Below are 26,563 nucleotides of genomic sequence, written 5' to 3' on the forward strand. Positions count from 1 at the left end.
TTTTGATCAAAGCCAGATTCAATTTGACCTGCGTTTGAGGTGTTTTCTGTGGCTCTATATTCAACCCCTTGACCTCATCTGACTTGGTTTATCATCCACGTTCTGGGGTAGGAAATAGTAATCGAAACCAATTCTAGAAGTCTCACATGAAGGGAAGAGAACTCAGACAGCAGCTGGTAAGGATGATAAATACTACAAAGAAGCAGTGTTGACTCTTGAGAGACACGGGCTCAGTACAAGCTCTGCAGCCCTTATGTCAAAACCCCCATCGACCTGTGGCTGAAACCCAGATTTTGAAGAGCAAAAAACGTAAGGACTTAACTGCAAAAATAGGTGAGAGGCTGACCTAGTGCTGAGTCCTCTAACAAAATTTAACCAAATAGCTTATTTGGAACCAATGAAGAGAAAGCTCAAACCAGCTTGAGCAGAAGGAACTGCTTATCAGCCCAAACCATGGGATTGCCACATGCTCAGCAGTGACTTTTTCCACCTCAGCTAACATTAAAACTACCTTCAGTGCCTCCAGTGTCAGGACCAATAAGACAAAACTCACGGGAGGTGGGGCCTGGGCTTGGTACTTTTTAATGTTCTTCAGGTAATCTTAATGGTCATCTAGGGTTGCACACTGTGGGCAGAATTAAGGTCAAGATGTGGAGGCATCCATCTGGCTTATGCATGTTCAGAACTGGATGAGACTGGAAGCCAGATGTTAGAATGAGGTCAGGGCACTACTTACATGGTATTAATAGCCAGAAATCTTGAGTCTTGCCCCAAACTATATCCATAACTCTGGAGGGTTCCCCAGGGAGAGATACGCCTGGGGGATAATGGCAAAGGAGAGCAAAGTACCATTTTATTCTGTGGCAGAATTAGCATAGATCCCCACCCACCTGCCTGTCCTCTGTGCCTCTCCCATGGCCAATCTGGTTAAAGCCAGTGTGGCCGGAGTGGGAAGTGAGGAGGAAGAGAGACAAGATGAGGTGCAGGAGAGCAGGAGAGAGGCAGGCAACACATCATGGATGGGCTTGCTTTGATTTTATTCCAAGTGAAAAGGGAAGTGAGTCATTGGATGGTTTATAAGATGCCATCTTATTTAATCATTTGCTGTTTGATTCTTTTGGTGTTGCATATAGCTCTAGGTTGAAGATACTTTACAAAAATCTTTGAGCATATCAAAGATAATTTTCTCTGCATAAATTCTTTATGATAAAGTCAATCGATACTTTTGAAATGGCCTTCCAGAAAGACCATTCTTATTTACAATTCTGACAGAGATTAAAGGGAGGGTCTTTTTCCTCACATCCTCTCCAACACAGAACACGTATATTTTAAAATATATTGTGGGTGTGTAGGAAGAAGGAGAGTACATTTCATAGTGGAAAATGGTATCTCAGTGCCTAATTTGCATTTCTCTGGTTACCAATAATGTTGAATGTTGCTCCTATATTTTGTTCTTTTTCCTGTATTTCTGTGTTCATATCTTTATTTACAAATCATATAGTTCTGATTTGTATAGACTTTTATTTACTAAAGGTCTTAGCCCTTTGATGTATATATTGCAAATATTTTGTCCCAGATTGGCACTTGCCTTTGAGTTGTATGTTAGTTGGTACTATAAAAACCACGTTTTTAAGTTTTATGTAATTAAGTTACATAATGAGCTTTCATACTTTGTGGTTTCTTTCTATGCTTTATGTTTTTTAAAGTCCTTTCCCCTCCTAAAATCAGATAATCACTGTATTTTCTCATGTTTTCATTTTTTGCATTGCCTGAGTCGATCTAGAAATTACTTTGGTGGATGGCAAATTTTGTACTTTTGAATCTTGGAGGACAGCAACCACAGTGGAAGAAATAATCCCTCTTCCATGATAGACAAGTGATCACAGCTTAGCCACAGGATAATTCTGACATTAGCAGTGCAAGGAAAGGGGTACAAATCTGATTCCTCCTAGAAAACCAATGGAGTCATGATAGACTTCTGTTTGTAAAGTAGAAAATCATCACTTTTTTAAACCTGAAAAATGTCTTTTTAAACCTGAAAACACAGAATAATAATCTGTGCTAAAGATAGATCACACAACTGTGTTTTAAGAACAGTTTGTGGTTTATTAACAAAGTGGTAGATATTTCCTTTCATTTAAACTCCCCCTAGATCACTAAGGATGAGGCTAATAAAGGAGAAAACTGTCAAAACCCTTATTAGTTGCCTGAGTCTTATTTTCAACTTAGATTTATATCATTTACAACATAGAGAAAATGTTTTGGGGAAGGCAGGTTGGTCCTATTAAAGTGTTAAATGCTCAAACCCTTTGACTTAGCAGTGCTACCACTGCAAATTTACCCTATGGATATAGCCACAAAAATACATTTAAGATGTATGTAGAAAAGATTCACTACAGTTCTGTTTACAACAGCAAATAAAATGCTGGGAACCCCCTAAATAATCTAGCAGCAGCTGGCCAGTAAAATAGAGTACATCTGAGCAGCAGTTATGAAGAATGACCCCATGTGCTGCTTTAGAAAAATCCCGAAGATACATCACTAAGAAAAAAGAAAGCTAAAAAGCAGACCGTGTATGTTATAATTCCTTTTATGTAAAGATTAAAAGATCTCTATGGGTAATAGGCTGGTATGTGTGTGTGTGTGTGTGTGTGTGTTTCCCTAGTAGGATACATAGAAAACGTAAGGAATTAAATTGATGGGGTGCACTTCTCTGTGCATTGTTTGAATGTTTTCCCCATGTACATTTATTAGTTTGTTTTAGATTACATTTTTAAATGCTATATTTATCTGGGCTATTTATAGTTCCTTCTTTGTACCTCCCTGATAGATACAGGAAGATATAGATCTGGGAAGATGGTCACCAGATATTGACATCTAAAGAAACAATAAAAGGGCGCCTGGGTGGCTCAGTCGGTTAAGCGTCTGATTCTTGATTTCAGCTCAGGTCGTGATCTCACGGTTCGTGAGTCTGAGCCCCACATCGGGCTCTGCATTGATAGCGTGGAGCCTGCTTGGGATTCTCTCTCTCCTTCTCTCTCTGTACCTCCCCTGCTCGTGCTGTCTCTCTCTCTCTCTCTCTCTCTCTCTCTCTCTCTCTCTCTCTCTCAAAATAAGTAGAAATTTAAAAAAAGAAACAAAAACGTGATTGGCAAGAGTCAGAAAACGTGCGCGCGTCTCTGTTTGGAATGGCGCTCCTTTCTTGGAGTCTGCATTCCTTTGTTGTCAGAATGTCCCACATCTTGGTCACATTCTATTTTTGTGCACACTATTTTGTCTTGTATTTCCAACAGCCACAGGTCTGTTCAGTTGCATCCCATCCCCGCTGCTGTTCCATGGGCTGCTGCTCTGAGACCTGCAAGCGGCCAGTGGGAAAACTGCTTCTTGTGAGGTCCGTTCAGTGTCCACTCTTGCTTCCTGATGAGGGACATTTCCTGCAGGCCTTGCACGTCTTCCCAAGATAGGACTGTCAATTTTGCAGATGCCTCTGCCCCTTCCCCTTCCTGACATCTAATCTTAGAAAGATGTATTCTAGAACCTAGAAGGCCCGGACTCAGAGAGCTTCTCCACTCATGAGCCCGATGTGGTAAATTGAGAACTTTCCCAGCTGCCGCCTCATTTTGCAACTGTCCCTCTCCGATGAAAAGTTCAGATGGGAGAGACATATTTTGCATTTGCTCTCCTTATGAAATCATTCAATCCCCTGGAAGTGCCTCCTGCAGGAATTAAAGTAAATGGATATTCTGGTTCACCAGAAATTGCTGAAGATTCTAATCCAGCCTCAGCCTACTTCTGTTTGGAATTGGGAAATGCTCACAGATTTTGTAAAAGGCCTCCGGTTTGGGGGTGGGGAGGTGGGGTGGAAAGATTTGGCATCAGGATGGTTTGCATTCTCAACATCTCCTTGTTCTGGAAGTTTTGGGCACATGCACGTGAAAGTGGTGACAGTGTGTTCCATGTGTCTTGTGTGGAGCTCTCTCAGAGTTAAGCAAATGTTTGTCGCCAATACACATCTCTGTTCACGATAAAGTGCTCAGGAGTCAGACTGTCTGGGCTTCAACCCCTGCGTGGCCACTTCCTGGACATGACCTTGGACATGTTTATTCACTTATGCTCAGTTTTGATGATTATCCATAAAATGGAGGATAGTAAAGGTACCTACTTGAAAGTGCTCTGAGGATGAAATGAAAAACTGGAGGGGTCCTTAGGATAGTGCCTGGTACATAGCAAGTAGTCCACAAACGTAGTTACCATTATTACTCTTGCTGCTGTTGTCATTATTGTTTTTATCACCACCAACATCGTTATTCTTAGAGATGAATGTTGGTTCCATGAGTAGATTGCAAGTGCCTAGGCAAAAGCCCAAGCCAAAAATTTCATACCACGTACAAAGGAAGCACCTTTATCTATGGAGCTCCTGCATCAAGAGATGGGCTTTGTTCCATTTTTTTATTGTACTTTACAAACACCTTAAGACAGTTATGTTTCCTTGATTCATTCTGGGTTTGAATTCCGTTTGACACTTTGTAGGCGTGTGACCTCCTCTCTTTATCTCCCTGTACCTCTGTTTTCTCCTCTGTACAATGCAGACGATGATCGTACCTAATGCAGTGGGTGGTTATGAAGGTTAAAAGTGTTAACATATATCAATCAGAACAGTGCCAGGCACATAGTAAGCACTGCTTAAATGCTTGGTAGTAAGACTTTATAGATGAGGAAGGACACATGACCATCCGGAAGTGAAGCCATCGTTCTCCTTAGAGATGAGGGAAGCTTACAACAAAGCTGGTCCAACTTGCTCATTTCACATGTGGGAAATTGGAAGCGTAGGAACAACAGACTCCTCTAAGTCACCCAGGGTTAGGGGTCGAACCTGTACCTGAAGCTGAGTCTCTCGACTCCTAGTTCAGTGCTCACATGGCTTCACGGTGGAAATAACACTGTACTTTGAGAGTGAGGATATGGAAATTACATTCTGTGGATGAATTTAATTATGTTTTTTCTGGCATTTGGGACTTTCTCAGAGTTCTCTACCATTACATCTGTATAGAAAGTGCTCAATTCTTTTCTTCACAGTGGACTTATTATATGAGCTTTCTCATTAGAGCTGTGTCAGACCACCCTTCTTTTTGGTTTCCAGAAAGGACACTAAAGGGAGGCACACCTAGCAAAGAATTTGATGTTATTACCATTAAAGCAAAAATATAGCTATATGGTTAAATAATTATTTAAAGAGTAACACTGGGGGCAGACCTTAAAAATAGACTTAAGATAAAATCCATATGGGCTCTAAACTATCTACAAAAGACTTTAAAACTTTCCTGTGTTGTACATTGGTCTTGGCAGTAATAAGCTAGCTGTGTTAACTGTTCAGTGTAATTAATAACAGTTTTGCATCTAAACTCTATTTAATGTTTCTTAAGAGTTGAGGTGTTAAAGTATCCTTTCAAAAACCCATAGTGAAGTTTGAACTAATCAATGCTTCTTTCCTACTTAAAATTCTTTCTCTTTATAATTTCTGTAAAAAGCAGAAGGAAACAGGCAATTCCCTGTGTTACCAATAGATGGCAAGTTCAAGGCCAAATAATCAGTGGAATAAAAGATAATTAAATAAATGGAAATGCTGGTCCAAACTAAGCAATGGGAATGAAATGGAGTTGTAGAATTCTCTGTTTGACGTGTTGATGTTGTGGGATGAATGGGTGCACGAGTGAGCAAAATGGTGTGATTATAGGAAATGCAGTTTACTTGTCCTTTTGACCAAGACTTTGACCTGACTCTGGATTCTGCTCCTTAGTTTTGTGGGATCAGAACATCGCAAAGCAACTTGGCTTTCACTCGTCTACCTAAATCCGAGTGCCATGTTACTCATTTTACAGCTGATGGACATTGCAGGGAGCTTAATAAATATTAGCCCTCCATTCACCTAACTACTTGGGAAGCCTGAATATATAATCAGAATCATGATTAGTGACCTTCAAGTCAGAGCCAGAAGAGACAGTTTTGATATCTGGTGGCATTGGGATCAGATACCTGATCTCTAGTAGGGATGTGTCCACTAAGCAAACTCAGCATTCAAGTTAGCTGGACAGGCAGTTGGACAAAGCTGAGCAGGTACCTCCTTGATTGTTTTATATGTAATCACTGGGGTTCTCAGTTTTCAGACCGACCTGCTTCTCCTTCCTCAGATATATAAATAGCATTGGTTCTGCAGCAGCATTAAACAGGTAATTATAATTCAGCCACGACTGAGATGACAGTCTGATTCCTTAATAGAAAAAGCTCATAGGGCCCCCATTTGCAAGTTGATTTTCCATAATTTAATTCTCACAATTACTTTACTACTCAGTGTAAAAACTGGCACCCTGGTGATTCTGTTTCAGCAGGAAAGCACATTCAAAGAAGCACAGTCTGGAAGGAAAAGTCCAGTATCCTTACCAGAATCTTTGGGAGTGCATCCAAAAGGACCATTTTATAAGCCACAATAAAATATATCAGGATTCTCTCTTCCTGATCTTCTGATCTTAACATCTCAGCCCCCTTTCTTTTTAAATGGATGAACTTCAAGCTCTTTGAGTTCCTTTTTCTTCACGCCTTCTCTCCTTTTCTCAATCTTGTGATTTCCCCCCATCAGCCATATCCCCTGTTCCCTTTCCAAGTGCAAGCTACTTAAAACAGTCTCGGTCTGCAGTTCAGCACTCTGCCCTCTCTCTGATTCTGCACTGCAAAGCCTATGAACCAGCTGGGCCAAAGTCACTGAAAAGCCTATGTGGGCTCAGAGGAGGAGCGCACAGTTCCCTTTAGCTCATGATGGTAGACGTCAAAGCAACATTCTCTACCTAGCAATAGCTGGAGGAAAGATTGCCACATTTAAATTTTAATATATTTTCTTTTTTCCCCCTTTCCAGAATCTTTTGTAAATTCTGGCATATCTTGAAGGCAATAGTGCTCTGTGTAAGTAGGTCTTCTGGTTCCGTCCTGCACATGCTCCCTGGGGCTGTAAGTATCAGCCCAAGTCAAAGTGGGCCTCAGCAAAGGAAAGAAAACTCTGTATCTGTTTCTTACTGCCTTTCCTCCCCAGCCTCTTCCCCTCTCTCACTGTTTCTCCTCTGGGACTCCTTCCCCACCCATCAGCTTTAATCTCCCAATGCCTGGCTTGCAGCACAGGCAGAGGAGAGAAGAGGGAGTCTGCCTCTAGTGCACAAGGGTGGACATAGGCTTCCTGATGACATCTCATGCTTTTTAGCCACACCTTTGAACAGAATGTGCTCCATTCCATGGGTGCTCCTTACTGTACTAAGAGTCTGCAGTTTCATAATGTTGCAATGCTTCCAGAAAATACTTGCCAAGAAAATATATAATTTACAGAAAGACAATGAAAGGGATTTGCGAGGCCTCCCAGATAGTAGAGGGATCTGGAAACCTTCCTAATGGTTTGAGATCACTTCATTCCAGATGTCTCTTGAGGCACATTCCCCCTGAATGGTTTGCTACTGGCAGCTCATTATGCTTTCCCTGGAATTTCCCCTTACCCTAGCTTTTCTCCCCAGAATGGGCTTTCCATGGTTCTTGCCCAGAGTTAGCTTTTTCAACTCCTTTTTTATATGCATGGCAATAATGGTCTATTCCATATGGGCTAATGTCTCCAACAGAAAGACGCTACTGGTTCTGTTGATTGATTGCTAATGTGTTTTCAGTGGACATTGCAGGGAGCTTAATAAGTATTAGCTCTGCCATTACTGCCATTGAAGTCATGAGTGCAAATTCATAATGCATTTGAGTGAGGGATTTGTACAAACCGAACATGATCAGAGGGGAGCAAGTATCTCGTTCCATGCCTTCATCATGTGGTGCTCTAGGCTTTGGAGATGCCTCAGCCAAGATTTTTGTCCTCAAAGAGCACATAGTTTGGTAAAGAGGAAAGATGTGTAGAAGGTTAAATGTTTAAGTGCTAAAACACTCAAGGACCCACGGCAAATAAAGGGAGCAGAGAAGGAGGGAGTGATGAATTCTACTTGGAGGGAGCAGAAAAGGCTTCTGTATTTGTCACTACTCTCTGAGTCGCGAGTGACAGAGGCACAACTCAAACTAGCTTAAGCAGAATGGAGAAAATTAGTGCACATAATTTAGCAAGCCCAGAGGTGGTTCTCGCTTTGTGCAAACTAGACCTGGGACCCAAAGAGTGTCATTAGGATCCTTCTTTCTCTGTCTTTCAACTCTGCTTCTCTCTGCATGTTTGACCTTTCTCCAGCATGGATGCATTTCTTCCATGTGGCTTGGGAAAATTGCCACTCAGATGTACATCATCCAGCTTGACCTTAGTGGAAAAAGAGCATTTCTCTCCCAGTATTCATGTGTCTCTCCCTAAAAGTATTTCTTATTGGTCTTACTTGGGTCATTTAGCAGCCCTTGGACCACTCGCTGTTGCAATGAGATAAGGTAGTATGATTAGCCATACCCACCAGCTCCATTTACAGTGAGGGTGGGTGGCTTCTCCAAAGGAAAGACTAGGCAGATGGTCACCCTATCTTCATTGATATTTAAGCTGTACTGTCAAAGAGAAATATGTAGATAGATAGATAGATAGATAGATAGATAGATAGATATAGATACAGGTATAGATATAGATACAGATAGCCAAATGAAGCAGTGAGGGAAAACTTACTATTTGCACTGCAGGCAATGGGAGGCATTCTGGGATTTTTAAGCAAGGGATGGAGATAGACTTCGATTTTAGAGTATCACTCTGGAAGCAATGCAGAGGGGGACTTGCTCAGAGCCACAACTCAGGGTCAAGGAGGCTAGTGAGGACACCCCTGCAGCAATCCAGATGGAAATTGGGTGTAACAGTTAAGTGCTATAGAGTGCTAAATATACTAATGTAGAATATTCTACATGTGCAGGTGGGGAGATAAAGGAAGTAATAAGGTAGTAATAAAGGTTGTAGTAGGGAAGCAAAAAGATACGGAAAATGGTAAGCAGAATCAACAGGACTTGGTCTCTCAAGAAAGTGAAGTGTCTAGGATAGCTGCAGTTTCTGCCTTGAGTAATGTCATTTGCTGAGATGGAGAATTCAGAAAGAACAGATGTGAGCCTAGGGGAGGAGGGATGGTCGAGATGATGCTGGTAAGCGCTAAGTTTGAGGGACTGGATATGAACAATTCGCAGTTGGATATGGGAATGTGGAGCTCCGAAGAGAGATCTAGGCTGAAATGGGCAAGTTATCAACGCACAGGTTGTACAGTTGATGAGACTAAAGGGAATCATGTAGTCTAAATGTCTGGAGTGAGAAGAGGGCCCAAGAGTTAGTGGTTTTGCTTTGATAAAGGAAGAAGTCTAGAAAGCAGCAGGCTAGCAGGCAAGGAGCACAGCTCGGACCTCAGCAGTCCAAGCAGGCAGTGAGTGCCTAGGACCCAATGGTGCCCTACCCGAACTTGCCAGACTTTGGCTCATAACTAATTCTATACAGAGGCTGGCTGCACATCTTACCTCTTTTGTTGGGTTAAGAGTGACTTTAGGACCTAACCCCATCACCATGGAGGGGGATTCGACTAATCAAAGAATCCTGTTACAGCCATGGATGTACAAAGTGTCCTTGTGATGAGGCCAAGCCCGAGTCTTCAGCAGACAGAACGCAGATATGAACATGCTGATGCTGGTGCCTGGTTGCATATATTAACAACTGTTTGCTTTTGAGCTTCAACCCAGTAAAGGGTTTCCTCAAGGAATATATGAATATGGCACAAATGGGAAAGTGTTGCTTTCCCACTGTTGCCCGTTCCCACACCAGCTTGCTTTGGTCCGCATGGCTGAAAGCTAAGGCACTGCCTTGCCTGCCCCCCAAGATCCTATTAGTTCTGAGTCTCATCAGTTTTGGTTCCTGTATTTGTCCTTTTCTTTTCATTCAGATTGGAGCAGCTTTAAGCTAGGGTGGGCTTAAGTTTACCCATCCCCACCCATACACCCCACTGCAGGGTGAATGTACCATCCTCCTAAGACATTTGGTGATTTTTTTTCATCCAGAGGTTAGCAAACTATGACTGGCAGATTCAATCTGGCCTCCCACCTCTGTTTGTAAATGAAGGTTTATTAGAACACAGCCACGCTCATTTATTTATATATTGGCTTATGTCATTTTTGCACTGCAATGGCAGCTTTGAGCAGTTGCAACAGAGATTGTATGTTCCACAAAACCTAAAATATTTGCTGTCTGGACCTTTATAGGAAAAGTATCCCGACCCCTGTTAATCCATCCTATACACTGGTGCCAGATTAGTGTTCCTAAAATGCCTTTCACCATGTCACTTTCTTGCTTAGAACCCTACAATATTATATTGTCTGTGGAATGAAATCCAAACTTCTTGGCCTGACATTCAAGGCCCTCCATGGTCTAGTCCTAGCCAATCTTTTGAATCATTAATCTCTATTCCAAAGAGCAAGCTCTACACTTCAATTAGATTTCCCTCTTCATTGTCCCTGGAATATGCAGTATATTTCTACCCTTATTCACACAATTCTCTTTGCCTGGAATGTGCTGCCCATTTGTATCTACCTAATTCCCCCCCATTCTAAATTTTTTTTTCAACGTTTATTTATTTTTGGGACAGAGAGAGACAGAGCATGAACGGGGGAGGGGCAGGGAGAGAGGGAGACACAGAATCGGAAACAGGCTCCAGGCTCTGAGCCATCAGCCCAGAGCCTGACGCGGGGCTCGAACTCGTGGACCGCGAGATCGTGACCTGGCTGAAGTCGGACGCTTAACCGACTGCGCCACCCAGGCGCCCCGCCCCCATTCTAAATGAACTAACTGAAAACCTGCATCTTTCATGATCATATCTGTTCACAGGGACCACCGATGAGTCTACTGCTTGAACATGTAGAGGTTCACTGCCTGTACCCTCTGGTGATATTTTCTCTATTCAAGGCATAGTTCACTAATCCAATGGTGGGAAACTCTGGAGTGAGGATTTTCTATGTGAACAAAGGCACAGAGGTGGGAAAGCCTAGGTCTGCAAATGACCAGATGTGTAATTAGAACCCTGACTTAGTCCAGTCAAGTTTCTATAACAACATACCATAGACTGGGTGCCTTATACACATTAGGAATTTGTTTCTCATAGCTCTGGAGGCTGGGAAGTCCAAGATCAAGGAACTGGAAAATTCAGTGTCTGGTGGGGGCCTGCTTCCTGGTTCATAGACCATTATCTTTTCGCTGTGTCCTCACATGGTACAAGGGGCAAAAGAGCTCTCGGGTTTTTCATGTAAGGGCACTAATCCCATTCGTGAGGGCTCCACTCTCATGACCTAGTTGCCTCCAAAAGGTCCCTACCTCCTAACACCATTACTTTGAAGATTAGGTTCCAACATATGAATTTTGGGGGAGGGCGCAAATGTGTAGTCTCTAATGAATACATAGCACTCAGTTCCCATTTATGGAAGTATTGTGTCATCAGCGTCTTGTGTCCATGATTCACTATCTCTTGGTGCTGGACTTAAATTTGGGCAACTATGTATCTTGATCGCCAGTGGGAATGAATGATAAAGCACAGTAAACCTGCCCTGGAGGAATCCTAGGATATAGAGATAGTGACTGGTTCGGAAAGTCCTTGTTTTATCACGTGGTACCTCTGAGATACTGGATAAGTGTGCTCTTCTCATTAGGCCTCACTTTCCCCATCTACGGTCACATATTATACATACTTACACACACTCTGGAATGAAGCAGCATCAATAACACAGCACTGATCAGAGTTCTTGGTAAATGGTGAGTTCCTAAAATATCCTCGGGCCTCACTTTGGCAGGAGGGTTATGTCCCTGACTTGGATATCATGTCTCCCAGTGGCTTGAGATGATAAACTAACGTTTCTTAAAAGTCTGTGCATTGCACAGAAGAATTTGGTTATAACACTAATTATTGCTATGTTGACTTGAATAGCTGTGGTGCAGGCACGTCCCCAGAAACATAGCAACTACGGAAAATAAAGGCTTCCATTAACACAGAGCCCAGCAGCCAGCCTTCCACATTATTGTCCTCTCCAGGAATTGGCTGTCGTATTGTAGAATGCCACTATGTCTGTCTAGCACGTTTCACCCTGCATATGAGAGTAAAGGGAAATAAGCCAGTGCAGTAAATGTCTCAGCAAACCTTCCCAGTGTGCACTTTGGAAACAAAATGTGGAACAAGTAAGCTATCATTAAAGGCAGGCCTTTTTATTCTTAAATTAGTCACATTTATATGATGTTTATTGTCTGCATTTGAGAAGTAGGGAGAAGAAAAGTATTATGTGTGCATTCCAGTGGGAAGGTTATGCTCCGAATACAGGAGAATTACCTCCCTTTAAAACCAGCCTCTAGGCATTACTTACAAGTATACATGTGGCAACAATTATAATAATAAATAGCATTTATTGAGCATTTACTATGTGCCAGGCTATTGTTCCAAGTCCTTTACATGTATCGTCTCATTTATTCCCTGCCGCAGCCATAAGGTTTAGGACAAATTATGATCTCCTCTGTATGTGAGAGAAGGCTCGGACCCAGGGAAGTAAAAGAACTTGCCAGAGGTCACACAGGTAGCAAATGGCAGAGCTGGGAGTCCGATCCAGGCAGACCAACTTCAGATTTCATATTTACCGTAACCTCAGTGAGCCCCACCCACGTGCAATGCTCCCCCCAAGACTAGTTTAAGCAAAGACGGCCCATCAATTTGCATTGTTTGTGATGTCCAATGGGATGATTTGTCCTAGGAAATTGGAAATTATGTTGGATTATTTGTGTATATGATTTCCATAGAAGGAAGCTAACCCTATAGTTCCCCACTGTTACATGCTATCATATTTGCAGTTTATAACATCCTCTGTCTTTTCGGTTGAGACATTTTTATTCTTTGTCTCCAAATTAACACTGCATAGAACATGACTCTGTGAGTGTGTGTGTATGTGTGAGTGTGTAGAAACCGCCTTTTCTTCTGGATTAAATTGCTGCAGCCTGGCTGACTGAGGAGACTCTCCCACTCGCCGAGCCCACAGCAGACATGTTAGGAGAAAGCTGCTGGAGGCGGAGGGGCAGGTGACACCGTGCGTGTGCCCAGCATCTCTGGAAGTGTCTATACAGATGTGTGCTGCTTCTGCTGCTGCTGCTGCTGCTGCTGCTTCCGGCCTTAAAATTCCTGGAGCCAACACCCACCTACTCTTACAGCCTCTCTCTCTCTTTTATTTTCAAGGAAAAAAGAAAGAGGCAGACTGAAATAGAAGGCAAGCGACAAGAGCTTGACGAGCAGATACTTCTGCTGCAGCATTCCAAGGTAAGAGGCTGATCCCACGAACCTGTTCCATTATTAGACATGCAGATCACACTCCAGAGAGCCGGGCAGAGGCTGCCCTGGCGTGAAGGCTTTGCCGCTGACTGCACGAGCTTTTTTTCATTCAGTCAGGAAACCATCTCTTGGCTTTTCTTGTGAATTTCTCAAACCCAGGGCATTGTTACAGCATTCCAGTGTCTGTGAGCCTGATGAGATTATAGTGTGCATGTGGACGGGTTTGGGGGCTGGTGTGTGCATGTGAAATGCGCTGGTTATATATAGAAATTGGATGAGAATTTCCACATGGTGGGTGAGGCAGTGTTGCGGGGCTGCGTCTCAGTGCATTAGGTCCTGTGTGTGTGTGTGTGTGTGTGTGTGTGTGTGTGTGTGTGTTCAGAGGTTCCCGAGGATATGTTGAACATCATGTTCTTGGACACATTAAACATATTAATATTTTCTTTCTTGATACGGAGAGAAGGGAGAGGAAAGCACTGTGATCTGATAAAAGAGCAACACTGTGTGTTTCGGATGATTCATTCATTTTATTTCTACTTTAACAATTTTGGAAGTGTTCTCTTAGAATGGGCAGTGGGTCAAAAGATGGCATTGCAATGATTTGACTTGGTTGGGTCTCCATTGCACCGGAGAAGAGAGAGGAGGGGGTTATTTATTTATTTTTCTTTAAAACGTAATGCACTTAAGCATCATAATTGAGTACAGCGTACGAGAAAGCTCTGTCAATGACACAAGAACTCCACGGGCTGTGGAATGCTGCTTTCTGCAGGCTTGCAGAATACTGTGAACACATTCCAGGGGCCAGCTGGAAGTTTCTGCATGCCTTCTCCTGCTCTGGGCTTTTTTTAGGGAAGCCTTCTCCTGCTCACTCGAGTTGCCGTGACATTCATGTGCAGATATGCATTGCTCAGGGGGCTGGTTGGGAAGGTTGGGGCTGACTCCTCAGGGTGATGCCCGGTATAGCTAATTTTGATTCTTTTAAACACAGTGGGTCCTTGTGGTTGTATTTTCCATTCTTCTCTAGATTAGGGTTGTGCTAAATGAATCTTCGAGATGAGAATTATCAGCAAGCTGATTTCAAATAGCAGCATGACCTAAATCTGCTTAGCATATTTATCAGTTTAATATCAACTTTAACCAGAGAGATGTGTTTAAAAGGAAGAAAAGCAGCATGATGCTGAGAATATTGCCCACTTCTCTTTACTCATTGTGTAAATCTGTTTATGGACCTTTCTTTGTAGAAGCTTACAGTATATCCCACATGCTGTTACTCTTTCCTTATACCATCCCTGAGGAAGCATTGAGGGCTGAAGTTAGTATTTTCTTCTTACAGAGAGGGGGACTTAAAAGCACTTAATAGAACCGAGTGGATTTTTCAAGGTCAGTCTGGACAGAGCTGGGACTCTGGCTCACAGTGCAGTCGACTCACTCTTTACAAGAGACCAAAATGTACCAGAAGCTCAGTGAATTCTTGGTTAAAGGTAGATTTTTTATGTCTTTGACCAGACAGCCCCTCTCCTCTTTAAGCTCAGTGTGGTTCTTTGCTTTTGCATTCCTTGAATCAAAAGTCAGGCAATAAATATATCAAATCAGGTGTTTGGGTTTTTTTTTATCCCACTTCTTATCAGATACTTCTTATAAGATGTCAAGGACTCATTCATTGCTGATTTCCGCACAGTATCCATCCATCCATCCATCCATCCATCCATCCATCCATCCATCCATCTTTTCATCCTTCCATCCTTCCATCCATCCAACAACAGAAATAACAGTAAAAAGGATTTAGTATTGCATGTGGAATCAGTGAGATTCCTTCAGAGACTTGGAAACAAGGGGATCAGATATTTCTTTACAGTCATGTTGGTAAAGTTCTCACATAGTTGATGAAATTGGCTATCTAAGGGAACACCCAGCACTTTTACCTAGGTGATCTTCCTGTAACCTGGGGAGAAATGACTGAAAGTGATGGCAATTTAGTAAGTGGAGACCAATGCATTGTCATTTTCTCCCTGGGGAAAGGCCATGTAAACAGCGAGGGTGGATAACTAGCCTTGAACAATGGAAAAAAAAAAAAAAAAAGACTCACGGGTCCCAAAGGTGGTTTGAGAAAGACTCCAGCTCTGGCAGGTACCAAGTATCTCTGCTCTGGTGAGGGGGGGTCTGCAGTAAGGCCAGAAGAATCATCAAGCCTCACCTTGGCTCAGGTGAAACCTCCCTCATGACTCTGCCTCTCTTTGCTCTGAGCCCATCATCCCAAAATAACTGAGTTATTTTGGTGGTGCCTGACTGAGAGATATGATCACTGCAGGCACCAGAAAGGAATATGCTCTACTTTAAATCATTTAGCTGTTGACGGAACCTGATAGTGTGAGTCATCTTCCCTGTGATCATTCAGTTTTGAGCTTGGCAGCCTCACCCCTTGATGGTAGTAGGTTCATTGGGGTTATAGTTCCTCTGTGAGCCTCTTGGTAGAGACTCGGCCAGCTTTCTCCTGGCGGCACGACAGCCTTGTCATACCTTTGTCTATCCTTGATAATAGTCATGGTTTTTCTGAGTCCCTAGTACTTCAGACTAGTACTGGTACTTTACATACATCCCCTCAATAATGGCCACAAAGTGTTACTTTCCCTGTCTTACAGGGGAGGAAACAAACTTGTGAGGTCAAGTAATTTGCCCAAGAACATAGAGACTATAAGTGAGGGAACCCCAGTTGAACCCTAGGGTATGACTTTCTCCAAAACCAAGCCTTCTCTAGGACACTGTTTCCTTCAAGTGAAATGTTCCATTTTGAATAATTTGTCTAGAGAGATGCCAATTATCATCTCTTTATTACAAATATATTTTCATGGACTCCAGAAAATTGAGAGCATATGGAGACATTATTGGTTATTAGTAGTTCCTTGAAGTACAAAATATTAAGAAATGTGTCAATAATGAATTATTTCACTAATTTATAAAATCTAAGATCCTCCCTAAGGAAAATCATATATGTGCTTGGTACAAAGTTAAATGGAAAAGCATTAGAATCAGATTTCATATTTATGAAGACATAATTCTCATTATCAAATAGTCTATGGATACTTATTCTCATGCAATGAGGTATGAATTATTTAGATAGATTTATCGGTCTCTTGTCGAGGCAAATAAATAGAATGCAAGACAATAGTTTTGATGCTTATTTGGCTAATATTCTTGGTAATTGCAATATTTAGGGCTATGCAGTGAGTAATGCCACAAAATGGCATATTGTTACTTTATATATGGACAATAAATAAATTCTACAATGCAATGAAAGACCAAAGTGTGGAATGTTGAAATATCCACTACACCCGAGTGATTAAAAAACCTCCAGATCCTTTGAAGTCCTCACCAAAGGAAACTCAGATTTCTTTTTAGAGGATCTTAGCTATATTTGGTATCTAATATTTGTGATGTAAGAATTTCCAAGAAGTGCTCACATATGGTACCAGTAAGCAATTTTAGTAGCTGAATTATTTTTGCTGATTATAAGAGAAAAGGAATGGACGATCATTGCAAAGGCAAAATTTTAAAGCACAGGAAAATATAAAGAAAAAAACATAACTATGTACTTGTCAACCAGATGTAACTCACACAGAGGTATATCCTTCTATGCTTTTTCTCCGATATATTTTTGTAGAGTAAGGTATGTGACCCTTGATAACAGGCCTCATGAGCTTGTGAGTAAAATAAAATGGTATTAACATTCAGGTCCAAAATACATTAACCTTGACCTCTTTTTTGATTTTGGCAGATGGGCTGTTTTAAATTGTCATAAAAACTTTGTCATTTTTATGAAATCACATCTTAAATTCTTTTGCTTTGTCATATCTGACTTTTATATTGTCCTTGCAAAGAACATCTCCATCTCAAACACTTACCTATGATGTTTCTTATCCTCCCAATAGTTTTAACCCATCTAGAATTTTTTTTCCATAGGAAATAAGATAGGAATAACTTTACTTTTTACTGATGGTGAGCCTCAACATGATTTATTGATTAATTCATCCTTTTTTCACTGACTTAAATGTCTTAGACATAGACATTTCATTATCATAGGCATAGACATTATCATAGACATATTTCTCCCTTATGTTCAAGTCTACCATTTGCGGATTCTTTTAATTCCATGAATCTGCCACCCCTGTGCCAATACCATCTCCTCATTTAACCCCCTAGCTTTTTAATATGTAATATGTATTAATAATATGTCATAAGGCAAGAGCCATCATTATTCTTCCTTTGAAGAATTGTCTTGGCTTTTTATTCCGTGGAAACAATTATTTATTTTTATTGTTTTTATTGTGTGACTTGCGATAATGTGAGTTTAAAAAATAAATCAACTATTATATTATACCAGACAGACTAAATTTAATATTCCCTTTTGTCCCTTGGTCGAATTACCAGAGATTTGTCTATTTTATTGGTCAGTCCAAGGCCCCAGCAAGAGTAGGCACACAGTATGTATTGCCACATGAATCCCTTTGGAACTGTCACATTTATAAAGGTTTGTATGACAGAGTCAGCACTGTCAGAATCAAATTGCTAATATCATATCTTCAATATATAAGCTGCTTTTGAATTATTTATTTATGAGCAGGGAACCCTGACTAGAGGTTTTTTTTTTCTAATCCAAGCTATGAAAATTGTCATTATATTTTAAAAACTACAGCCTTTTCTTTTCAAGAAGATTGAATGAAAAAAAAAATCAAAGACTAAATTGTGACCCTGCGAGATATTTATTGTAAACCCACCAAGGTCATTTGCTGCATAGCCTGAAGGTACCAGGAGCCTTGCTGCAAAGATGTTATAGTGTCTCTCGCTATTGTGAACCTTTAGCACTAATTTTAGACTTTTCTTGGTTATTAGTGTGTATGACAGGCCAGTTTAAATTTTAAAATCTTTTTTTTTTTTTTTCAACGTTTTATTTTTATTTTTGGGACAGAGAGAGACAGAGCATGAACGGGGGAGGGGCAGAGAGAGAGGGAGACACAGAATCGGAAACAGGCTCCAGGCTCCGAGCCATCAGCCCAGAGCCCGACGCGGGGCTCGAACTCACGGACCGCGAGATCGTGACCTGGCTGAAGTCGGACGCTCAACCGACTGCGCCACCCAGGCGCCCCTGAATTTTAAAATCTTGACTAGGCAGGCAGGGCACACAGTGTAAAGGAACTCCACATCGCATCCTTTTTCCCAGCATGTCCCCATCTCCACTGGCTCTACGAACAGATTGAGTACAATTTAGAACTGGGTTTCCTCTAGGAAGTCTTGGGTTGGCTTCTGTGTGGACTGAATCATGTAACAAAAGCTCAATACCAAACCAAGATCTTCCCAGGAGTCAATGGGGAAGAAGGGAAGTGTCCCGGGGAAGGAGAAGGAGAACAGAGAGGGGACACAGATGATCAAAAACACAACACAGCTGTCACCCCACGTTGTGTTTAAGCCATTTTCTATTAGGTGGGATTTCACCAGATTCCCAACAGCATCTGCCAACACAGCCAGTGTCAGTGTGACCCAGATGACAGGTGAATGTGAGATTTGGAATAAAAAGTAAACTCATAAAAGTGTAAAAAGAAATCACAGGTAAATATTTTCAAAGCCCTAGAATGAGGAAGCCTTATCTAATTATAAGCCAGAACTATAAAGTAAAAATATGGGTAGATATGACTTTATAAAAATTACAGTTAGAGGGCCACCTGGGTTGCTCAGTCGGTTAAGTGTCTGACTTCAGCTCAGGTCATGATCTCACGGTTTGTGGGTCGAGCCCTGTGTTGGGCTCCGTGCTGACAGCTCATTGCCTGGAGCATGCTTCAGATTCTATATCTCCCTCTCTCTCTGCCCTTCCTCTGTTCATGCTTTGTCTCAATCTCTCTCTCTCTTTCTCTCTCTCAAAAATAAATAAACATTAAAAAAATTAAAAATAAATAAATAAACATTTAAAAAAATGGGGCACCTGGGTGGCTTAGTCACTTAAGTCACTGACTTCAGCTCAGGTAATGATCTTGTGGTCCATGGGTTCGAGCCCCATGTCGGGCTCTGTGCTGACAGCTCAGAGCCTGGAGCCTGCTTCCGATTCTGGGTTTCCCTCTCTATGTTCCTCCCCTGCTCGTGCTCTCTCTCTCAAAAATAAAAAAAAATTTTTTTTTTTAATAATTAAAAATAAATAAATAAATAAACACACAAACACTTAAAAATTTACAGTTAGGAAAAAAATTGGAGACTGATTAGTCTCAATTCATCTCCCACTGCCCATCTGGCCCCCCCCACCACCACCCAGTGATCACCCAGACATTCCTCAGTGCTTTCCTGTATCACCTTGAAAAATTGTGTCATCTCAGGCATCTTATCTGTAGATTTAAAAAGTTTGATTAATCATGTTGTATCCTTTAAATATTTCCAACTTCATTTGTCAATTGTACCTCAGTAAAGTTGGGGGAAAAGGTTTGATTAAATGATCTCTAAGGTATACTTTAGCCTTAATAGTCTAAGATTTTATATTTGCTAAAATACAGTGCTTGTGCATGGTTTTTTAATAATTCATTCACTCAACAAGTATTTATCATCCTCAACTATAGCCTTGTGCATCAGCCACTGTGGATGAATAGAGGATATAGCACCTAATTGTGGGATGTCAGGGGTGAGTGGGAGAGGAGCCCACTGTCAGAGACCCTGGAGAGGGATCGTCTGAGTAAGGGGGAGGTCAGCGGTGCCTGAAGGTTTTGTAAATCCTATGTGAGAAAAAGAGAGTCCTTGGGCATCTTAGAGTGCACCATTTGGCTTCAAGTCTCAGAGCCGTGTCTTACTAAATGTGTGCCCAGGAGTTAGTTACTTAATGTTAGCACCTACCTCATGGGGTTTTTGTGAGAGTTTAATGAATTTATAGGTGAAATATTTAAAACAGCAAGAGTTCTATAAGGATTATCATCATCATCGTCACTCAGTACCATTGCTTCAAATATCACATATGAACCAATGACTCCCAAATTGATGTCTCCAGTCCCGATGGCCCCTGAACTCCAGGCTGTTGTATTCAGCTGTTTTCCTGACATGTCCACTTAGATGGGTGTTGCTTCCATCTTAAGCTTCTCAAGCATCGTATGCCCTAAATGGAAGTTTTGGTTTTCTGCTCCTCTCACACTTGTTCTTCCTCTAATCTCTCCAAATCTCCGGATGATGATACCACCATCCACCCTTTTGCTCAAACCAAATGTCTATGTCACCTTTAATCCCACCCTTTCCCTCAACCCCCATGTCCAATCTGTCAGCAAGTCATGTTGACTCTACCTCTGAGATACACCTCATGCCTTCCATAGCTTCTGCCCATCCTCTGTTTGAAGCTAACATGCTCTATTACCTGATGATATAATAGAATCCAATCACTTATACTTTGTAATCCTGTCCCTCTGAATCTGTTTTCTTCCTACAGTACTTAGGACAAATGCCAAATTCCTTAGCAAATCTGCAGTTCTCTACCTAATCTGGCCCCTTCCTTCCCTTCCATCTTCAACTTGTTCTACCTTCCCTTCCCCACCCCCTACTCACTATGGTCCAGCCACTTGGGCGATCTTTCTGGTCCACAAACATGCTAAACTCTGTCCCATATCTGGGCTGTTATATTTGTCAGTCTCTCCACCTGAAATGCCCTTCCTTGGATCTCAGATCTCAGCTCAAATGTTCAAGTACTCACAGAGACTTCTCCCACCTAAAGTGTCTTCCATCGGTCCCTGTTTCTCACATTGTCCTACCTACTTCCTGCAATGCTGGTATCACAGTCTGAAATGGTCTTGCACCCTTGTTTATTGGGACAAAGGCTCAGCGATGTTGGGGACCTGCCTGTCTTCCAGGCAGTGTCTTCAGGAGCCGGCAGAGTGCCTGGCATGTAGGGAATGGATGAGGACACCACTGCTCCTGAGATGGGGATGCAGGAGGAGAGACAGCCTGTGGGAGGATGAAGAGCTCCTCTTCGGATCAGTGTTTGGCTAGCCAGTGGCGAAGCTTACGCATTCTCCAGACATCTGGATAGTCACAGGTTCTTGTGAAGGGTGACTCAAACCAAGGTCCTTGGACCAGCAGCATCAATGACAGCATCACGTGGGAGCCTGTTAAAATTCAAATTCCCAGACCCTATCTTGAACTTTGAGAATCAACATCGCCGGGAGTGGGGTTCTGTGCAAGCTCTCCTGGTGAGCCCTACGCATACTGCAGCATGCGAGGCTCTGTTCTCCTTTTGTTTTCTGAAGCTGGACACACGTGTGGAGGAAGAGCCAGATGAACCTCAGCGTCTCCTCCATCCTTCCCTCCAAGGAGCCCCTGTCGAGACTCTGTTTGCCCACTGCCAGCTCTCTGCCTGCCCTTTCCTTGTCTTGACTTCTCATCGTTGCATCCACTTGACAAATGTGAAGTTTTGACAGTTCTTACCACCTGTAAACTATGGTATCTGCTTTTGGTATATGCTCTTTGAACAAAGAAAGAAAAGTTTTTATTTTTAGTATTTTATTTTAGACAGTCACTTAATTCTGAAACACTCAGGCAGCCAGTAAAGGCCAGAACACTACAGGGAAACCAGTGCTTCCAATGGGCGTGTGTGATCAGAATGGACAAGTACATTGTGTCCCAAGGCTATAACACAGCCGACCCTCAGAGACAACAGGAGGGGATCTGGTGTAGGTTAAGGGAATCTTTGGTGGTAAATGTATTTGAACTGGTGGTTTCCCAGCATTACCACTTTGGGTCCAAGTGAAAAAAATCAACTCTGCTTTTTTGTTTGTTTGTTTGTTTGTTTCTGTAACATCAAAACACTTTTGTGAAACAGACTTCTCCGAGACCCACTGTCCTGTTGTTAGTGTCTCTCTTCTTGGCTCCAGCTGTTGGGGATGTTTTGGTGACCTCACTGGCTTATCCAAAGAAAAGACAGATCCAAGGGCATATGTGCTTTCGGTGTTCATGGTCACCAGGCTGCTCTTTCCAGAGGTGCTGACAGATGGCTAAGGCTAAATCAGCCAGAAATGAGAAGTTAGACACTTTCTTGGTGGCAGGAGGCACAGTGTGCAGAAGAGCAGAGAGAACATTCCCAGGAGCAGCCAGTGTCATGTTCCAAGAAGCCCTAGCTGTGTAACATCCCTGCTAGGGTAGAGAAAGCTGGGTCTGTCCATGGTTGCCTTTCCAGAAGGGTCCACACTCTAAGACCAAGGTTGCCAGTAGATCTGTCTCCCAAAATCCTAATAGGGATTTTACCCTCTATAAGTTGAACTAGGTGAGTGTCAAACATTTCAGCTGAGGGAGCCCAGTGAAAGTGTGATAGCCCCCTCCCAAGGAATTAGCGTGATAGAAAAATCAAGATTTTTCCACCTCACCCCTTTACTCATTCATTCCCTGGAGCTAGGCTAGGGGCAGCAATGAGATGCAGAAGAGAATGAAGAATTGTCCCAGCCTTTGAGGAGCTGGGAGTCCATAGGAGGAAAGATATAAAAAGAAAGTATTTGAGAACAGTATGAAAGTGCACAAGAGTATGCTCTCTGCTAGAGGAGGCAGAGAAGAGAGCCATGGATCCTACCAGCGGTAGTGGAGGAAGGTTCCTCAGGTAGCATTTTACCTGCTCTTTCTCAGATGAGGGGAGGAGAGGCCAGGGGAACAGGATGAACAGCAATAATAAACATTCCTCTAGTACTAAGTGTGGGTTCAGCACTTTTAGCATATGAATGCATTTAATCCCCATGACAAGCCTGAGATGGGCTCTGTCATCACATCCATCTTACAGATGAGGAAACTGAGGTTCGATGAGGGTGAGGAGACTATCTAAGGTCACACAGCTAGTAAGTGGCAGACTGGCTCCAGAATTCAGGCTGTTAACCACTGTTCAGCCCAGCCTCTCACCATAAGTGAGCATGATATCTGGGGAATTTTGAGTAGAGAACAATGCTTTTGAGTTTTTTTTTTCCCTATAACCCACTTAGGAAGAGAAACCAGTTTAACCCACTCATCCCCACTTTCCAGTGCAAGAAGCATCTCTGTGATAAAGCTTCAGAGAATGTAGTAGTTGCTAGGGCTGCTGTGACAAACACCACAGACTGGGTGGCTTAAGCCACAGAAATTATTTTCTCACAATTCTGGAAGCTGCAAATCCAACCAAGATCAACGTGTCAGTAGGGCTTGCTTCTTCACATGCTCTCTGCTTGGCTTGTAGATGGCTGTCTTCCTCAGGTGTCTTTACATGGTCTTCTTTCTGTGCATGTCCTCTTTTTATAAAGACGCCAGTCATATGGGATTAGAACACATCCCAATAACCTCATTTAACCTTAAAGACCCTATTTCCAAACACGGTTATGTTATGAGGTCGTAGGGGTTAGGACTTCAACATAGGAATTGGTGGGGAAAGGGGGCCATAATTCAGCCCAGAAGAAAGAGCAACCAATGTCAACAAATGATACTGTGAGTTTTTTAATGTTTATTTATTTTGAGAGAGAGAGCGAGCTAGTGAGTGCACGAGTTGGGTGGGGGAAGAGAGGGGGAGAGAGAGAGGGAGAGGGAGAATCTTAAGGAGGCTCCATGCAGTGAGAGCAGAGCCCAACACAGGGCTCCATCTCATAAACTGTGAGATCATGACCTGAGCTGAAGTCAAGAGTCTGACACTTAATCGACTGAGCCACCCAGCACCCTGGTACTGTGAACTTTTACACATGATTTTATGTTAATAAACAATGCTCTATAAATATTTAAAGTACTTTTTTAACACTGTCCTTGGTGGTAGTTGTAAATAAATTTGCAGGCACCAGGTTACCAATGATGTTTAGCTGTTTAAGTCTGTTGGGATGAGGGTGGTTCCTGTCTACAATCACTTTAGCATATAATCATGAATCACTTGCATATGAACAGACCCATGCCTTTAATGAATGGAAAGCAATAGGTCAAGTGCTATAAATATGCTTCTTTATGCATGTAAGAGTAATCAAACAGGCCTCCACCAACAAAGATTTATAAATAAAAAGCAAGAATCATTCAGTGAACACCATGGCTGCTTGGACACCGTACTGATGTGTTGCTAAAAAAAAGTCCCTTCCGAAGTGTTGGAATTCTAAACATTGAAACTTGCTCCTATACATCCAGCAGGGTCTTCACAGCCCTGTGTGGCTGTTGGATTTCTCAATAGAATGGTGAACCAGAACCGTTAATGAATTCTAACTTACTATTACTAAATGTTGGCAATTTTTAGTAGCTCATTTTATAGCTTTATAATAAGTGACTTTTATTGCTTAATCTCAAGAAAAATGAGAGCCTCCGGAATTGTCTGTCTTTTGCTAAGAGCTGTAGAAAGCAAACTGAAGTATGAATTCTGTGTCCACAATATTAGAAATATTCCACTCTTTCATTTCTGTAAATCCTATTTAATTGGCTCCAAGCTCTGCATAGCCTGGCTCTTAGCCATCAAAAGGGTTCCCTTTGTTTTACCTTGCTCAGCCTGCCTGACGAGGTCAAACCAGATTCTGATGGAAGTGATGCCTGAAGCCAGGGAACCCAGTGCTTATTCTATGCATGATCTATGTTGAGTGGCTTCAAAGCCATTATAGGACCCGGGAAAAACTGGTCACATGCCCTTCTTCTGGCAGACTTGGGGGTGCACCCTTTCAGGCCTCCATTCCCAGGACTGCTGACCTGCCCAGGGGATGCTTGGCCATGATGCCCGGGGTTCAGCCTCTGCACACATCCAATAGCCACCATCTGCCTTCTAGGGACCACGTAATAGAAACCCAAATCAAAAATCTTCTCCCACGCCTTCCTTGCCTTGCTCTTCGTTTCAGGGAGTTTCCGCATGCCTTTCTTTTGAGCTGTTTCATTTCTCTTCTCAAAGCAGTAATCGCTCCCTCCTGAACTGTTGACCTGAGACTCAAAGCCTTTTTCTTTCACTCCACAATACATTAGTACACTGGTACAAGTGGGGTGCATTATTTTAAGACCATTTGGAGACCACTGCTGAGTATGGTTGGGAATCATTAAAAAGCTTATTTCTTTTTTAAGTGTTTATTCATTTGGGGGAGGGGGAGGGGAGAGGGATAGAGAGAAAGAGAGGGAGAGAGAGAATCCCAAGCAGGCTCCCAGCTGTCAGTGCAAGGTGGGATCATGACCTGAGCGGAAATCAAGAGTTAGACGCTCAACCGACAGAGCCAATCAAAAGCCCCCATTAAAGAGCTTCTAAGAAGAGCCATAACATAAATTAACCTTTTTGAAAAAACACCCTAAGATGGACTTGATATTGGGTGATCTTAAGAAATTATATAATGGAATTGTAGTTGCACAGAAAAATGTCCTTATGTTTTAGAGATTAATACTGAAATACTTATGGGTGAAATGTCATGATGTTTGTTATTTCCTTTAAAATGCTCTGGTGATAAATATGGGAAAATACGGCAAACTGTCTCATTGTAAAGCTAGATGAGGTACAGTGGCATTCATTATTCAGTTTCCTCTGTTAGAAAAACATGTTTTCAAAAACTTTTTATAGTAGAAAATGTAGAAATAAATCCCTCTGGTGGCTCTCTAGGGGTTGAGCCCCAGGGGAGGAAAGTAGGGAGCCAAATTAGTGAGGAGGCAAAGGCAGCAATTCAGGTGAACACAGATGAGGGGCGGAGCTAAAACCGAGGCGCCGCCCACACTGAGAAGGCTGTGGACTGAAAGGTATCATCTAGTCTGTTCTCTTCCCTCATTCCCACAGTCCAAAGTGCTTCGGGAAAAATGGCTGCTGCAGGGTATCCCCGCTGGAACTGCCGAAGAGGAGGAAGCCAGGAGGCGGCAGTCTGAAGAGGATGAATTCAGAGTCAAACAACTGGAAGATAACATTCAGAGGTAGGTGGTTCCCAGCCCAGGGCACCTCTCCACCCCCACTCCCTGCGCTGTGGTGTTACAGTGCAGTAACCACTACCTTCCTCTAGGGGGCCTTTCTCAGTGCCAGCCCCCTTTCCCAGAGCTTTGGAATTCTATTCCTAAACAGACTACATTTGTATCCTTTAAACTTTTCCAGATAATCCTGAGTTATTACTCTGGGTACTAATTATTGCATTGGGCTGTCATTCAGTACAGTGTTGTTTTCCTGGACCAGGGAGGGTTTGGAAGCAGCTTGCCCCTTCAATAACTGCTCCCCTTTTGAGTTCTTCCATCAGCTTTTGTCCTTTTCCTCCTATGAATCAGGCTGTTAGCTGTTATTGCTGCTGGAGCGGGTCTGTTTTCAAATTTACTAT

At 42.4% G+C, this 26,563-nt stretch overlaps 1 protein-coding gene across 12 annotated transcripts in view; it reads left to right on the forward strand.

Moving 5' to 3' along the window:
• Positions 1–26,563, forward strand: part of PALM2AKAP2 (PALM2 and AKAP2 fusion) — a 454,391-nt gene that overhangs the window by 178,665 nt on the left and 249,163 nt on the right. For all 12 annotated transcript variants that reach the window (XM_045469857.1, XM_045469855.1, XM_045469856.1 and 9 more), the window contains 2 exons: positions 13,224–13,304; positions 26,041–26,171. In XM_045469857.1, the coding sequence (XP_045325813.1) occupies positions 13,224–13,304; positions 26,041–26,171 (212 nt within the window). The remainder of the gene's footprint in view (positions 1–13,223; positions 13,305–26,040; positions 26,172–26,563) is intronic.

This window comes from Leopardus geoffroyi, chromosome D4, assembly GCF_018350155.1.
Source record: "Leopardus geoffroyi isolate Oge1 chromosome D4, O.geoffroyi_Oge1_pat1.0, whole genome shotgun sequence".
Taxonomy (NCBI): domain Eukaryota; kingdom Metazoa; phylum Chordata; class Mammalia; order Carnivora; family Felidae; genus Leopardus; species Leopardus geoffroyi.